Source organism: Protopterus annectens, chromosome 2.part1 (genome assembly GCF_019279795.1).
Source record: "Protopterus annectens isolate FY-2018-M chromosome 2.part1, PAN1.0, whole genome shotgun sequence".
Lineage (NCBI taxonomy): Eukaryota > Metazoa > Chordata > Ceratodontiformes > Protopteridae > Protopterus > Protopterus annectens.
In genome coordinates this window covers 1,525,260,442-1,525,276,949 of record NC_056729.1, presented here as the reverse complement: position 1 = coordinate 1,525,276,949, position 16,508 = coordinate 1,525,260,442, and the positions used below count along the sequence as shown (strand labels likewise).

At 37.7% G+C, this 16,508-nt stretch overlaps 1 protein-coding gene across 3 annotated transcripts in view; it reads right to left on the bottom strand.

Annotated features, from left to right (window-relative positions):
• Positions 1–16,508, bottom strand: part of MMEL1 (membrane metalloendopeptidase like 1) — a 1,737,390-nt gene that overhangs the window by 732,342 nt on the left and 988,540 nt on the right. For all 3 annotated transcript variants that reach the window (XM_044062979.1, XM_044062980.1, XM_044062978.1), the window contains exon 7: positions 13,215–13,333. In XM_044062979.1, the coding sequence (XP_043918914.1) occupies positions 13,215–13,333 (119 nt within the window). The remainder of the gene's footprint in view (positions 1–13,214; positions 13,334–16,508) is intronic.

The window sequence follows — 16,508 nt, the reverse complement described above, 5'->3', positions numbered from 1 at the left end:
CACTGTTGGCATGCCATAGTCTGAGTAGTAACACGCTGCTCTCACTGTTGGTGTGCCAAAGTCTGAATAGTAACATGCTGCTCTCACTGTTGGCATGCCACAGTCCAACTACTGACATGCTGCTCTCACTGTTGGCATGCCATAGTTCGAGTAGCAACATGTTGCTCTCACTGTTGGCGTGCCATAGTCCGAGTAGTAACATGTTGCTCTCACTGTTGGCATGCCATAATCCAAGTAGGAACATGCTGCTCTCACTGTTGACGTGCCATAGTCCGAGTAGTAACATGCTGCTCTCATTGTTGGGATGCCATAGTCTGAGTAGTAACATGCTGCTCTCACTGTTGGCATGCCATAGTCCGAGTAGTAACATGCCGCTCTCACTGTTGGCATGCAATAGTCCGAGTGGTAACATGTTGCTCTCACTCTTAGCTGTTGGAAAGGTGTTTGCAAAATTAGTTGAGATATGTATTTGCTAGAATATGGGGTCAGAATAGGAACCTTATTCTTGATATAATAATTACTGGAAAAAAAATTTGAAGTCTTCATTTATTTTTTTGATCTTGGAATCCCTTTTTTTCCTTTTTAATTCAAGTTGTTTTGTCAGGAAGTTCATAAACTTGGTGCAATTTACTTGTCGATTTGGGCATCCTGTCTCTGGATACAGATGTGCAATGGTGACGTGTTTGTATAAAGATTGCATATTACCCACAAGTCCTTGTGAGATACATGTATTACACATGATCGATTAAAATAATTGCATACTAATATGTATTTAGAGTGAACTTTGATGTTACTAAATTGGAGTGTAGTATATTATGCACATACTGTATAAACATACAATGCCACCACCACAAATGAAATGAAGATTGCATATAGTAAGACTATACCTATAAGGATAATTACAAATAACGTCTTTTTTTTTTTTACTTGTCTAAAGCTCTTTATATTTGTTGTTTGGTACATAGAGCTTAATGAAGTTATGTATAGTCACAGCTGTTCAACATATTTCTGACTAGGTACGCAAATGGCTGATGTAGAAAATAAAATCAATAGATTACAGATAATTAAAATCTGTCATCTTGTTATAGTTTATACACAGCTATTATAAGATAACCTGCAACAGTACTCCTGCAAAACCCTAACACGTTAAGTACCATAACACCAATCTGAATATTGCTTTACTGCTTACGTAATACTAATGTAAGTATTTTTAGTGTGTATCATAAATGTGGTGATTGCACAGTATATTTGAATTGTATGTTGATGACACACCACATACTTACAGCTGTATACCCATAAACTGGGAATACATAGTGCTAATAAAGTCAACTGATAAGAAATGAACATTATTATAGTTAGTGGCAATGACTCTATGGAATGTGTAGATTAATATGATAGCCCTATGCTGTGTTCCAATAGAAAACCTCTTATTATCTCAGAATCTTAATCAAGGTCATATCCTCTATGCCCTTACCTGATTTTTGGGCACAGGCTGTCAGCATATCTTAATACAGTATTGCTTCCCATAAACCACATTACTGCATGCTACAAAGTCATAAGAGCATAGCTTTTGTACATATCTCCAGGCATCATATCCTAATAGGAACTGGACATATCCTAAAGCACCACCATAAATGTATCAACAATGTACTGCTACCATGCACCTTACAATACCCATGTGAGTACATCAAATCCATGATAGACACTTGAAAATATGTGACGATGCAAGTTATTTATAAAGGGGAAAATGCCTACAACAGAACTGCAGAAATGTCTGGAATATTGCAGAGTACAATACAGTGCAGTCATACCTGGATATACATACAGATGATGCCTACTGATATGTGGTGGTTTGAACAGTATGACTTTATGTGGGATCATAATATTGATCAGTGTACTGGTTCACATATTAGTAATGCATTTACTGTGCACACAAGTTAACTGTTACATTATGGTAACCCACTATTTGTAATATTATTTTATAAAACCATATTTTTCAGTAGTTGCTGAACTTTTTTGTAAACAGGATGCATGTTGAATATATTTTATTTTATTTTACCTGTGTATGCCACTACCGGGTACACAGAGTATCACGCCAACTGTCATGTAATAATAACCTTCCCTACAAAAATGAACCAAGTATTCATGGGGGATTCATTGATATGCTACTCATAACTGATCAATTTCTTACATTTTACCAGCATGCCAGAGCCTTTTATAATAGAAATGGGATACTGATTAGTACAGCTACTAGTACTGCTTAGGAGTAGTTCATAGGTTCATACTAGGCTATCTGCCCTAGGGCATTTATAAGCCTAGCCAGAGTATGTTTTAGTATACTGTGCCTCTGTCTAACAGTGACACAGAAGTGATACAAACCTACGATCTCCCATCCACTCATCAAGATTCCTCTTGAAGAGAGTCAATGAGGGACTCTGCCTAACCTGGACTGGGATTTTATTCCAGAGTGAAGGGAGCCTCTGGGTTATGAATCTGTCCCTCCAGCATGTCCTATTTATTTCAGTGCTGAGGTTCAAGTCTCTTGAGTGCATAGCTCGATGGGATTTGGATTTTCTGAGGTGCAGCATGTCTATTAATTCTGGGTTGGACATGGCTTTATACGTCAGGCACAGATCGCCTCTGAGCAGGCGGTATGCCACTGAGTAGAGCTGGAATTTCTTTAACCGGGCAGCATATGGCATCTGTTTGAGCCCTTTGATCCTCTTGGTGATGTACTTTTGGGGTCTTTCCAGTTGCTGCAGGTGTCTGGTAAGGTACATCCCAAAAGGGGCATGGTACTCAATGATGGGCCTGATGAGGGATGAGTAAAGAGACACGATGACCTCCCCTGATCTAGATGTGAGTCCCTTCATGATTAGGTGGGCTATATAAAATGTTTTTCTAACCACTTTGGCCACGTGGTTGTCAAATGGTTACAAATAGTGGGTTACCATAATGTAACAGTTAACTTGTGTGCACAGTAAATGCATTACTAATATGTGAACCAGTACACTGATCAATATTATGACCCCACATAAAGTCATACTGTTCAAACCACCACATATCAGTAGGCATCATCTGTATGTATATCCAGGTATGACTGCACTGTATTGTACTCTGCAATATTCCAGACATTTCTGCAGTTCTGTCCACCTTTAACTATTGTAGTATGTCCTGCATCATACATATCTTATCTACAAGATTTTTTTTTTGTGACAAAGGGTGTCTCTCCTGTGCCCTTCTTTCCATAATGCCACACTTATACAGCATTATGAAAATATTTAAACCTGCAAGGCCAAGTCCATCAGTTGCTCTGGATTGGAGAAGACAGTGTGCAACTGAAGCATGAGACTGGGAGTCTCTCTGTATGTGTGTGTGTGTTTTTGTGTGTGTGTGTGCGTGTGTGTGTGTGTGTGTGTATAATATATATATATATATATATATATATATATATATATATATATATATGTGTGTGTGTGTGTACACACACACACACACACACACACACACACACACACACACACACACACACACACACACACACACACACACACACACACACACACACACACACAAATGTCCTACAGCAAAAGTACACTACTGGCCCTCCAGAAATGCTACCTTCAGCTCCCACTTGGTCACTTCACTATTGTCTGTGACTTTTACCATCCACTATTGTTGAAAATCCTGTAAAACAAATGTCCTACAAGAAAAAGTACAATACTGGCCCTCTAGAAACATGGCCTTCAGCTCCCACTTGATCATTTCAGTATTGCCTGTGACTTTTACCAACCACTATAGTATGTTTTATTGTATTATATTGTACCAACATATTACCTGTAGTTTTACAAATTCTGCAGTTCACCGAGCCTCACTGCCTGCCCTGTTCCCTCCCCTTGGTTTGTTCATAGGTTCATAGGTTGGTACTAGGCTATCGGCCCTAGGGCCTATACAAGCCTAGCCATAACAATTCCCTGGATATTTCTTCCCACAATATTTACTTCTCTGGACCCCTGTCTAGCAGGGCAACTGACATGATCCCTGGGGTGAATTTCCTATCTCCCTTCCAATCATCAAGATTCCTTTTGAAGAGGGCCAATGAGACACTCTGCTTGACATGTATGGGCAGTCTATTCCAGAGTATGGGGAGTCTCTGGGTCAGGAACCTATCCCTCCAGCATGTTTTGCTCATTGTGATGACATGGTTTAGATCCCAGGAGCGTGTGGCTCTGAGGGATTGGGACTTCTTTAATTGGAGCATGTCCAACAGCTCAGGGTTTGACATGGCCTTGTATGTTAAGCAGAGATTGCCTCTGAGTAGATGACATGCCACAGAGTATAGCTGGAGTTTTTTTAGATGGTCAGCATATGGCATCTGCTTTAAGCCTGTGATTCTTTTAGTGAGGTATTTCTGTGGCCTTTCCAGCTGTTGCAGATGTCTTGTAAGGTACATACCAAACTGGGCATTATAATCTATAATGGGTCTAATGAGGGATCAGAACAGTGGGACAATGGCCTCCTTTTTTCTGGATGAAAAGCCCTTAGTGATGAGGTGTGCCACATAGAAGGATTTCCTGACTGTTGTGGTGATGTGGTTATCGAAAGTGAGACCACTGTCCACCTGTGTCCCTAAGTCTCTCATCACACTTTTGATGATTAGTGTACTGCCACCTATGTGGTAATTCATGGGTACATGTTTTTTTCCATAGGGGATAACTATACATTTCTTGGCATTAAGCTTGAGCCCATGGCTCTGGCACCAGGCATCTGTTTCTGTAAGGCCCTTTTGTAGAATATCCACATCATTTGGGGATTCAATAATGGCTCCCAGCTTGCAGTCATCTGTGAACTTTGTTAGCCAGAGTCCCTTAGTGTTGGCCTGTACTTCAGAGAAGTAGATGCCAAACAAGAGTGGTCCCAGGACTGAACTATGAGGTACTCCACCTGTCACTTGTCTGGAGCTGGATTTGGAGTCGGCTACTTTTAGTCTGGGTTCTGTCAGTAAGCCAGTTGGCAACCCAATGAGTGATGTAGGGATTTATGCCCAGCTTAGTAAGTTTATCTATGATTCCAGAGTGGGGAATGGTGTTGAAGGCCTTGACGAGGTCCAGATAGCCTTTGTCGACCGCCTTACCCTTGTCCACAGCTCTGGAGACTGATTCAAAGAAGTCAGTCAGATTCAAGAGACAAGACTGGCCCTTCACAAACCCAAACTGGGTGGGGTACAGTGTTTGAAGGTTGCCAATGTCTTTGTTTATAAGTTCCATGATAATGCGTTCCATGCCCTTGCAGATCAGGCTTGTCAGACTGATGGGACGGTAGCTCCTGGGATCCAAGGTGGATCCCCCCTTGTGGAGTGGGATAACTGTAGCTGTGCACCACTCAGTGGGCACGAAGCATGAGGTGAGGCTATGATTAAACATGACACTTAGGTGAGGTGCCAGTTCATTTTGTAGTTCATGTAGTACACAGCCTGGGATGTCATCTGGTTCCATGGATGCTGTATTCTTAGCTTTGGAGAGTGCGGTTTCTACCTGTGTGGCCATGATTACCAGAATTTGGCAATCTTTTGGTATTGATATGGGCCCTTTAGGGATTGAGAGGGGGGTGAAGTTGGCACTAAATTGATCTGCCAGGATATTGGCAATACCCTTGGGATCAGTATATTTCATGCCATTGTATTGTAGCTCAGAACAGATCTGAGCATTGCCATTTAGATTCTTGACATAACTATAGAATGCCTTGTGGTTGTCTTTGGAATCTTTGGCAATTTTATTTTCGTAACTAGCTTTTGAGGATTTTATGAGGGATCTCAGCTTCTTACTGAGGCTGGTGAGGTAGTTTTTTGCATCCTGGGATTTTTCTCTTTTCTGCAACAGTTTCTTCCTTCTGTTGTATAGTTTATTTATAGCAGGGGACCACCAGATTGGCTTCCTTTTTTTGGAGAAGAGCATCTTGGTTCTATTTGGGATGGCATGATTCATGCACGAGTGGATGTGCTCATACAGAGCCTTAGTGTAGGATCCTGCAGTCGAACTTTGAGATCCCGTCTGCATGGGTGTCTCTGACTCCTTTTGTATTTTTCCTTTCTTCATTATTACATAGGCTTGGATGCCACTTATATTTTGCAGTAAAACTTAAATGATTCTGTAACTGCTTCCCTTTATCTCTTTGCTTTCAGACAGCTCTGGCTTTTGTAAACCCCATTCACTAGTCTTACTTACTGTTTTGTAAGTCTACTGTTTTTTTTCTCTCCATTCACTTCTTGGCTGTGGGTCAATATATGTGTGTGTGTGTGTGTGTGTGTGTGTGTGTGTGTGTGTGTGTGTGTGTGTGTGTGTGTGTGACAGAGAGTAAAAGAGGGGGTGCAGTGCAAATGCAATGCATGGGCAGACAGTGGTAGTTATGTTCACAAAGTGCTTTTTATTAATGGTGGCAATTAAGGGTGATTCAGAGACATGCAAATTAGCCAATTAGGAGATCTCCCTCACTGCAGCTGAAGCTGCCAGTGAATCATAGGAGGTACCTATGATGGGTAATTTATGCTGCCACAGCAGATATCCTTTTGCAACTGGTAACAAAAAAAAAAATTCTAGTGCTACATCCCTCTGGACACCTTGCTCATACATATAAACTGTAACCATACCAGCATCCTTCCCTCAAATGCCAACACTATACATTTTCTTGGCTGGGACTAAATCATTGGTGCTGTTACAAGTTTATTTTTATCGTTTTTCTACCCACATTCTGGTGTGCCATCTTCTGCGAACTAACTTGTCTAGTATAGTTCATTTTTTCTACTATACATTAGGTCTGTAAACCCCTTTTCCTTTACAGTATCATTAATCAATACACATAGGCTTACAACAAAATCACACACACACAATACACACACACACAAACAGACATACACAACCACAGCACTAAAGTTATCCCATTCCAAGCATCACCTGCAACTCTAACTTGAAAACCCTTATATACACACACACACACACACACACACACACACACACACACACACACACACACACACACACACACACACACACACACACACACACACACACACACACACACAGAGTCAGTGATAATACCAAAACTTTAGTTTATAATGAATGTTTAATCATTCCAACTCACTGTCGCTACCTGTACTTCTTTAAAAAGATTTTGACCACTCCCCCACTTGACATACCTTGCATCAATCAACTGTGAACCTTAAACCAGCATTCGATGAAAGCAATCTATGATCAGTACTGCAATTTCAATACACATATATATATATATATATATATATATATATATATATATACACACACACACATCTATATGGATAATATATTAGATATACTTTTATGTGTGTGTGTGTGTGTGTGTGTATATATATATATATATATATATATATATATATATATATATATATATATATGTGTGTATATGTGTGTGTATATATATATATATATATATATATATATATATATATATATATATATATATATATATATATATATATATATATATATATATACATGTGCATGGGTCTACTTTGACCCATCAAATTTACACATTAGAGAAACTTAGTTTCACGAGTCCAGTTTCGTGAAAGTGCATTTATCTGAAAATGCACTTTCTCAAAACTACAGTTAACTGAACAGAATTCAACAAGTTTTTGTTGTAGATTGCACTACAGTGTGGATAAGGGAATATTCCCTTTTCCCCACTGTAGTGCGATTGTGGAGTTAGTATATATTAGTAGCGGGAGTGTGGGGGTGCAGGGGGGCTTGCCCCCCTGCATGAGTGAGTTTAGTGTATTTGATTTATTTTTTTTATTGTTCAGTTAACTGTAGTTTTGCAAAAGTGCATTTTTGGATAAATGCACTTTCGCAAAACTGGACTCGTGAAACTAAGTTTCACTAAAGTGTAAATATGATGGGTCAAATTAGACCAATGTGCATATATATGTATATATGCATATATATATATATATATATATATATATATATATATATATATATATATATATATATATATATCAATAGAGAGAGAGAGAGAGGGTTCTATTTCAAAACATCTAATTTCCATAACATCAAGTCTCAAAACACTGAGACCATAACATTGAAAACCAAAACACTGAAAACTCACAACATCGAAAACTCAGAACACTGAACCTTTGCATCACAACATCAAAAACTACAAAGTACATGTAAATAACATCCTCTCCACCTATAACAATGCCAAACTAACAAATACAGTTTTTACTACATTTCTGCAGTGGGACCCCCCCCCTGTAAATTAAATATTCCATTTCCGAGATCACACTACAGTGGAAAAAAGTTAATTTAAGCTGCCAAAACAATCCTTGTATCTCTTTATTGGCATGAATGGCCAGCAGTGAAGAATATTGTACTCTACTTCATCAACAGCAAAAATAAATAATTAAAAGTAAAATGAAGGCAACCCTCTGTGCCACAAGAGAATAGAGTCATCCCATTTAGTGGAGACCTTCAAAGCTGCAATCAAGACAGTAAGACAATGAAGGAAGCTACTAGGGTATCCCTTGATGAGGTCAACAAGAGTCAGTCATCTAGTCTGGGGGAAAACAAGATGCTCTGTACTGTGCAAAACCTCTACCTCTTTTACTAGTACCTTGGAAAAGGTTCCCTATTCTATGTGATTGAACTTGAAAGCACAAAACGGCATATAAGCAAATTCTTTCCCTGGGAAACAAATCGCTTGTCTGCCTTCATTATTTTGCCATTTTCATCACTATAGTGCGATCTTGGAGTTGGTATATTTAAGTAGGGTGTGTGTGTGTGTGTGTGTGTGGGGTGCAGGGTGACGCCTCCTACTTTATGTAATGTTTTAAAGTTTTTTTTTTTTCTTTTTTGGAACAGCGATTTTTTTCCCTGGGAAAAAACGCTGTTCTAAGTGTTCGGGATTGTAAGCTTTCGCTTACATAGGGTCAATAAATCAGAGTTTGCTTTTTTAAGCATTGGCTGATTTAATATAGACCCTTGGAAAACAGCCTAAGTGGAAAGTATAGGAAGACAGGTAAAACTCTGAAGTGAGAGCGAAATAAACACAACATAAATGGAGGGAAATTCCTCTGAATAGACTAGACCCAGACAGGTCATAAGGGGTCCATTATTTAGTGATACTATGCAAACATCATGCTTTTAAGATGCAAGACCCATTGCAGAACCATTATCCAGAAATGATGTACAGGGTGGGCTCACTAATATTGTTGATGTATATGGTGGGATTAAATCCTCCCATCCTCTTCAAAACAAGGAAAATGTAAGATTATAACTCATTTTGAATTCTCTTTGGAGAACAAACTCTAGGTTCCCTTTAAAGAGTGGAGTCTGGGCCTGTTTCAAGTACTTTGCAAGAATTTCTTGGTCCTACATTGTTGTATCGGTGGACTCATTACTTTTAAGACATTGCTTTTGAGGACCATATCTGGAACTCAGAGGTCCATGTTGGTAGCTTTCCAACATAAAGTAAACTTGGACAGGTAGTCTCTGAATGGGATCTGACTTATAATCTTGACAATATGAATTCAGACTAAGTGAATCAGTAAAATAAAATCTATAAACTAAGTAAAGTACCAAACTGCCAGAGCCACGGATGTCAGGAGCAAAGTTTTTAATGTACAAATAAAGACAGAAATAAATCCCAACACATAAAATAAAATCTAAATGACAGCCAGTCAGCACCAGTAAAAAATAAACATTTTTGTAGGAGGATAGAGGCTTCACTGCAGTCTACCCCATGGAAATTATATATTCTCAGATTGAGGTTAAACAGCCTTAAAGAAAAGGAGGTTCCTTTTCTATGAGGTTGTATGACCCATTACAATAAATGAATGTTGATCTTACATCTCTTGGCCTTTTTCATTTTACTAGGCTTATCACTTGACTTTTACAGAGTAAATTATATACATTAATCCCTTCCAAGAAATAGGTAGGACTGATGATTGGTCTACTGGCAGCTATCCTTGGACACAAAGCTTCATGCACAAATGCAGGCAAAATTAATTGATACTTTGGAATCCTCTTTACTACAGAGTGTCTTCTGTTTATGTTGAGTTTGTGGATTGCTTATAAGGGGTAGCTGACGTTGACATGGTCTCTTAAACACCCTCTACAGTGTTCCCTGTCTGTTTCTTATTTAGGTGATCAGTGAAAAGATCCAGAGAGACTTGCCAAACAGTATCCACCTCAGAAAGATTATCAGAATGGCCTCCAAAAGTGAATACTTATTTCTGAGACTATTATCTTAGCCTGTCTCAGCACAATCAAACTTATGGCAGCCTATGGGAAAAGCCATTGCAAAAAGCATCTTGGGAGTCTTTTCTAGAGCCTCTTGGATCCCAGATTGAGGAATCCTTATTAGGTTTTCCACTGCATAGTTCATACGTAGACGGGTGAACAGATAATTAAGCAAACTCATTTTAAAGCAGCAGAGGAAAAATGTTTCATTTACTTTATCTTTTCTGTAAGTGCCATGGCTTCTTTTATATCCAGTCAGACTATCATTTATGCAGGCCGATGAGACCTCAGTTTAATATTTCATCTGAAGCACTTTACCCTCAGGAATGTAGCACCCCTCCTCAGGCTGCACTGCAGTGTCAGTACTGGAAAATAAATTAAACTACCTGAGAGGGGGATAGAACTCTCAGCCTTCTAATCTTATAAGGTGAGTGTATTACCTGTTCAGTTACCAACACTTCCCTGTCCATGGCAATATCCTCATGATCTCTCCCCCACCAATTGCATGAGTTACTTCTGCTTTCCACTATGGCCATGTGATTGGAAATGTGTCTAAGCTAGGCAAACCCCCCCCAAAAAAAAAAAATGGACACATTTATCTTCTTGGCTTTTACTGCCAGGTGCTTGAGCTTCAGTCAAACTCTGGCTGTCTGGTTTGTAGAGATGGTTTATCCTTTTACACCAACAAAAAATAAGCATTGTTTTACTCAGTTTGAGATTTCTAGTGAGCATCCTTCATCAGTAGAAGAGCTGAATCCAGATGTTTCCAATCTGCAAATATGGCAATGTGAAAAATGAATCAGGAAAGGGGTATGAATCAAGATTTCTCAATCTTCTGGTCCAGTTACTGATTTTTTTTTATTTCTGGAAAGAATGCAGTGAATCAACAGGTTAGTTCACAGTAGAATTCCTCATTCTGAGTTTCCACGAATGACTGGTCATCAGGAATGCAGCAGTAGGGGAACTAAATTTTCTTATTCATGCAAAGAAGGGTATCCTGATCCACATAATTCTTTCTCAGTTAAATAAGTGAGAGGAAGACCATGCTGCACCTCATAATTCCAATGGGGGGGTTGGCCTAGGCTTGCCAGAAAAGCTAGGAAATGAGCAAATGACAAGTGAGTGTTGAGTGTTTGATAATGAGGCACCAACAGATTGGCTGTGCATGCTAGAGGCAGTGGGTGATTCTGGAATGTCTGGTTGAGACCTCCAGCAGGTGCCAAACACAGGATTCACTCCCCAAACCAAGTGAACAAGTCTATCATATGTTGAACAGTCTATGTATATTCAATGTATGGGACCATTCTCAATGGCCCAAATTATGTTGAAGCATCCATGGGAGTTTTATCAGTGCTATCAAATCAATCTCATTTAAAGCAAAGGATACAGGAGAAGTAGACAGTCTGATGATGAAGTTCAACTTAGAGCCTTTGTGAAACACTCACTTGGACACTTAACTGGTGATGATTGTTCCTGAATGTGCTGAGAATGCTCAAAATGTGGAGAAATGAGTGCAGATGCTTTAGGATGCATCCTCCAAAATCTGCTGATGGGAGGACAGTTCCTGTGTTTCTTCCATTAATAGTACAAACAAGATCTCCTTCCAGCTGAGTAGTAGATCTCAACTTGCAACTAACATGAGGCTACCTCATGCCTAATCATAAATAGAGTGATGCTTGACTGATATATGGTTTACAGGTGACACATTTTCCCTTCAGTCTGACTTCAGCTTGGGCTTATTTGAAGGACTTTCCTGAAAGTTTCTTTGGGGAACATATGCCATTCATTGTGTTAATTACACTGAGTTTTCTTTCTGCCTCTTGCTTGAAAGGTTTAAATAGTTGGCACTTGTGGAATAGCTTCACTTGTGTTCCTCTGCCAGGTAGGACAGATATGAGGAATGACCTTTTCTGTGATGTCCTGAATTACATCACAGAATGGTGCAGGAAGCTTTCCTGATAGATAGCTTATTGCAATATTGCAATAAAAGATCCTTTCTGATAGGATCTAGAAGATGTCTATCAAAATCCATAGAAAGACACACATTTTACAAAACATGTATCAACCCCACAACTGATTCGATTAATTTTTTTCACAAATATGATATCTATGCTGATGGTCAGCAACCTCCATTTATAACTGAGTGTTGAAGCAATGCATGTTGGATAAAAAATGTCAGCATGGATTTTCCTGTAGAATGGTAACATGACCATGGGAAATTAAATCAGTAAAAACATATTTATTTTAAATGAATTCATATATAGTTATGCTTTGTCATAATTATTATAATAAACCACTTAAATTGATAGCTTTTAGTATACCAGCTTCATGGCTCCATGATGTGTACAAAGAAATCCAGGTCAATTATAATCATCTTTTTTTTGGGAATGCAAAATGGTTAAAATATATATTTAATCCTCATAATGATATTGATTTCAATGAAATCTAAAATGTATGCCCCTAGCTCCTTCACTCCTTCACAGAGCAGTATATCTCACATTCTGCTGTGGCTAGCAGTCCAGATTTGAGATAATGCTGACTTTTTTTAAAGATTCAGCATAACTGAACACTATAATCATAAAATTGTGCTATATAAATCAAATATATTCAGGTCAAAATAACAGTTGGTCATTAGACATTGCTTATTATCAGGCAAAATATTTACAGGTCATTGATATCCAGTCTACGCTTTCATTTGAAGAAAACATATGTATATCAGAATTCTAAAAATGGATCTAACTTTCTAGCAGTTTTTATAGAAAATACATCGCCCTGCATTAAAAACAAACTAAATGACCAAAACTTAGGAAAAGAAATTCATAAGTGTTAACATACATGCAATCATTTAACAGACATCTACTGATTTCTATGTTTTATGCTCATTTCAGATTCAGCTTACTAAGTGGCTATGTTTATATTTAAAGAAAAGTAAAATTTGCTTACATAAATAATATGACTGCTAGAATCTCTGTCATCATTCCAAACAAACATGTCAACGAGGACTCTCTTGTTGTATCTTGAGTTTAGTGTTGAAAGAATTTCTTCTAGTTTCCAGCTAGGCTCTGTAAAATAGAAAACACATCCATAATAAACATCAGTGCACTTTTAAATCAATTGTGTTTTATTTGAAAGAACTGTCAGGAGGACTTAAGTTTTAGTACAGAGCAAGATCTGCAGTAAATATAAATACTTACACTGAACATATTCAGATAGAATTGTATTACTAACACTTCAGATGTTTAACAAAGCAATGAGATTATTTTCAGATCGATATGCAGTCTTGTCTTCCATTATAAGTGAAATGACTGGAAATAGTTTTCCAGATTCAATAAATAAAATGCAATGAATTTTATATTTGAAATTATATAATTGTGTGAACATGAAAGCAACACATATAAAATGTCACTTCCTATAAAACTACTTAATCATGCTTTAAACCTAACCAAAATTTAAAAAAAAAATACACTTTAGTAATTACTAAGCTGAACAAAACTGTCTTGCTTTATATTATACAACTTAAAATATTTTGATTGCACTGTAAGTACTGCAACTTGTCTCCCGGAGCCTCCATTGAAAAGGGGCCTTTTTGCCCAGCCAGACTTCCCCGGTCAGCAAATATAAAATAAAATAAAATAAAATCGCTAAATATTCAACATTCCAAACTGCATTTCAGTTCACTTTTTCAAGTTTGTGTATGTAAGTTAATTTCCATATTTCTCTTATGGGCTGTCCATTAGAGCTTTATTTTATAATCTAAAATCAATTAAAGTCACTAGAACTGCTCTTCAAACTCCATACACCGTCATTGTACCAAACAAAGCTTTTCAAATCTAGCTTCCTGACTTTGGGAGTCTTTCCCTTCTCACTTAAAATAAATAAAATTTCATCTTTAAGCTTCAAACTTAGCTGAAAGAATCACTCAAAAAGACATCCCATGCTTTTGTTTGTCTTCTCCTGGAATCACATTAAGATAACCTGCTTTCCCTCTCTAATTATTTTCTCATCCCTCTCTCTTTCAAGTTCCAGCAAGTACATAAACCTAGTTGTTCCTTTCATTGCCTCCCTTCTAGTTTTCCTGTCTTCTCTTACCTCTCACAATGTTAACTATTCAGCTTACATCTAATTCTCTACCCCTTCCCTCCTAACATGCTCATTCAATATATGCTTGTCACATTATCTATAAAAAAACATTTGTTACTTCTCACTGTAACTCATTATATTTATCAGACACTACATTTTCTTTGCATTGCTTATACCAGCTATCACTACCCTGATAGATTAGCATGACTCTCATTATAATTAGTAGCCTAGAGGTCACTGTGAGGTGACATGTATCTTGCATTTTGAAGGACACAGCCCTGTTTGAATCATATTTCTTCCCACAACCAGTGGGTCTACAAACACTTGTACGAAGGACCTAAATCTGCACCAAGTAAACAAGACTCACAAGAGATATGGGTTCTTAACTCAACATATTCCAAGCCTATTAAAATGGTATCACTATTGGTCAAATAGTGTACTACTTTGGCTACCTTTAAGGCGAGACTTGATAACTGGATGGGCAGACAGAAATGTCCGCCAGGATTATCATGTACTGCCTTACTCAATTTGGGAGGTGAGCACTATTAGGTGATTGAAAAGGGTGCAAGAAGTTTAAATTTGTTTGCTTAAGGGTGTATATGGCTAGGCATCTAATGGTCCCTGTGATCACTTGCCTAGTGTGGTTCTTTGTTCCTCTGTTCCTTCTTACTATGGTTAATTTATAACCACTTGACAAGTGTGAAAAAGGTTTACTTTAGTTAGTGGTCTCCTCTGGTTAACAAGTTTAAAGAGATTAATAAAAATGTATCTAATATATTCATTTTGTCAGCATTTGAAATAAATAAATAATTAAGTAAATAACATTTTACAGGATCCATTATACATCGTCCATATACTTTTTTCATGATTTATTCATGCTTTTCATTTCTCAACACAGTGACTCTCTGATAACAATTTGCTTCACAGTCTGAGGTTATTCCTAATTATCAGTTAATGTCTATGTAAACTTTCATTTTTTAATGCAGAGGGGCAAGGCTGTAAATTATTAACAAGCTATTTTCTGTCCTCCAGAGTCTGATTCCATTAGCATCCATTTTGCTGTTGTGTGACTGTAAGCAAGTCTCTTAACTCATTAAGCCTATAGTGCCTTCTTGCATAATTCAAGACAACACCCATAGCTCCTTGAGGCATCAAGACCTTTATCGGGTCTGGCTTCCTTAACTTAGTGACTTACCAGATAGTAATAGGAAGTATTACAAAGGGCAAAGAGTTATTAACAAAATAACCTCCAAATTGTTAATCTGTGATCTTCTGCAGAGAAGAAATTAATCACTGTTTGCCACTTATTATTCATATTTTCACATTTATGTTCCTATTTTCATAACAGAGAGCATTATATACTGTTGAGGGGGTATGGTGTGAATTCCCATGCTTGGAGACAGGAAATGTCATTGTCAATATCATATCCATTTATATCACACTATACTAGACATACTGCTAGTTATTATGAAAATAAGCACTAGTTCCATATGTACTTAATACCTGGCTTACAAACTATTGGATGGCATCAGATGAAATGTTACATATTGCTGAAGAAAACTGCTATTGCTATTTGCACTCTAAGCTGCACATCCTAAGAGATATTCAGTGTCTGTTTTATGCACAATGTCAGCAATTACTAGGATTTTTTTCACATTGGGTGACAATAAATGTCTTACAGATTTCTGCATCTAATTTGATGCAACACTGAATATTAACCTGACTATGTTGTTGATGTGGACCCTCCCCTTGCAAAAGTATATTGACTTTGCATGTTTGATTTACTGCGGCCAGTGGAAGGTCTTCTGCATAATAGTTTAATCTGTATGAGATTCTAGTTTTGCTCATCTTACGGTTTCTTGAATTATAACTATTAAGAAGCATAGCTGAATCTGGTACCCTTTGTACATCCCCAAATTTGGCCCCCCAACACTAAGTTGTAAAGTAATTAAAAAATGGTCTTCTCAATGCTGAAGAACATAAAATAGGAGAAAAAGAGATAACCCCACTCACAGGTACTGCTTTTTCAGTGTTTTTTTATTATATTTAATTATAGTCATGTTGAAATTGCTCCAATATTGATTAGCCTTTTTAAGAAAAGACTCAGTTTTGTACTCACCAACAGTATTAATACTGTGGAACTAATATTTGAACTTA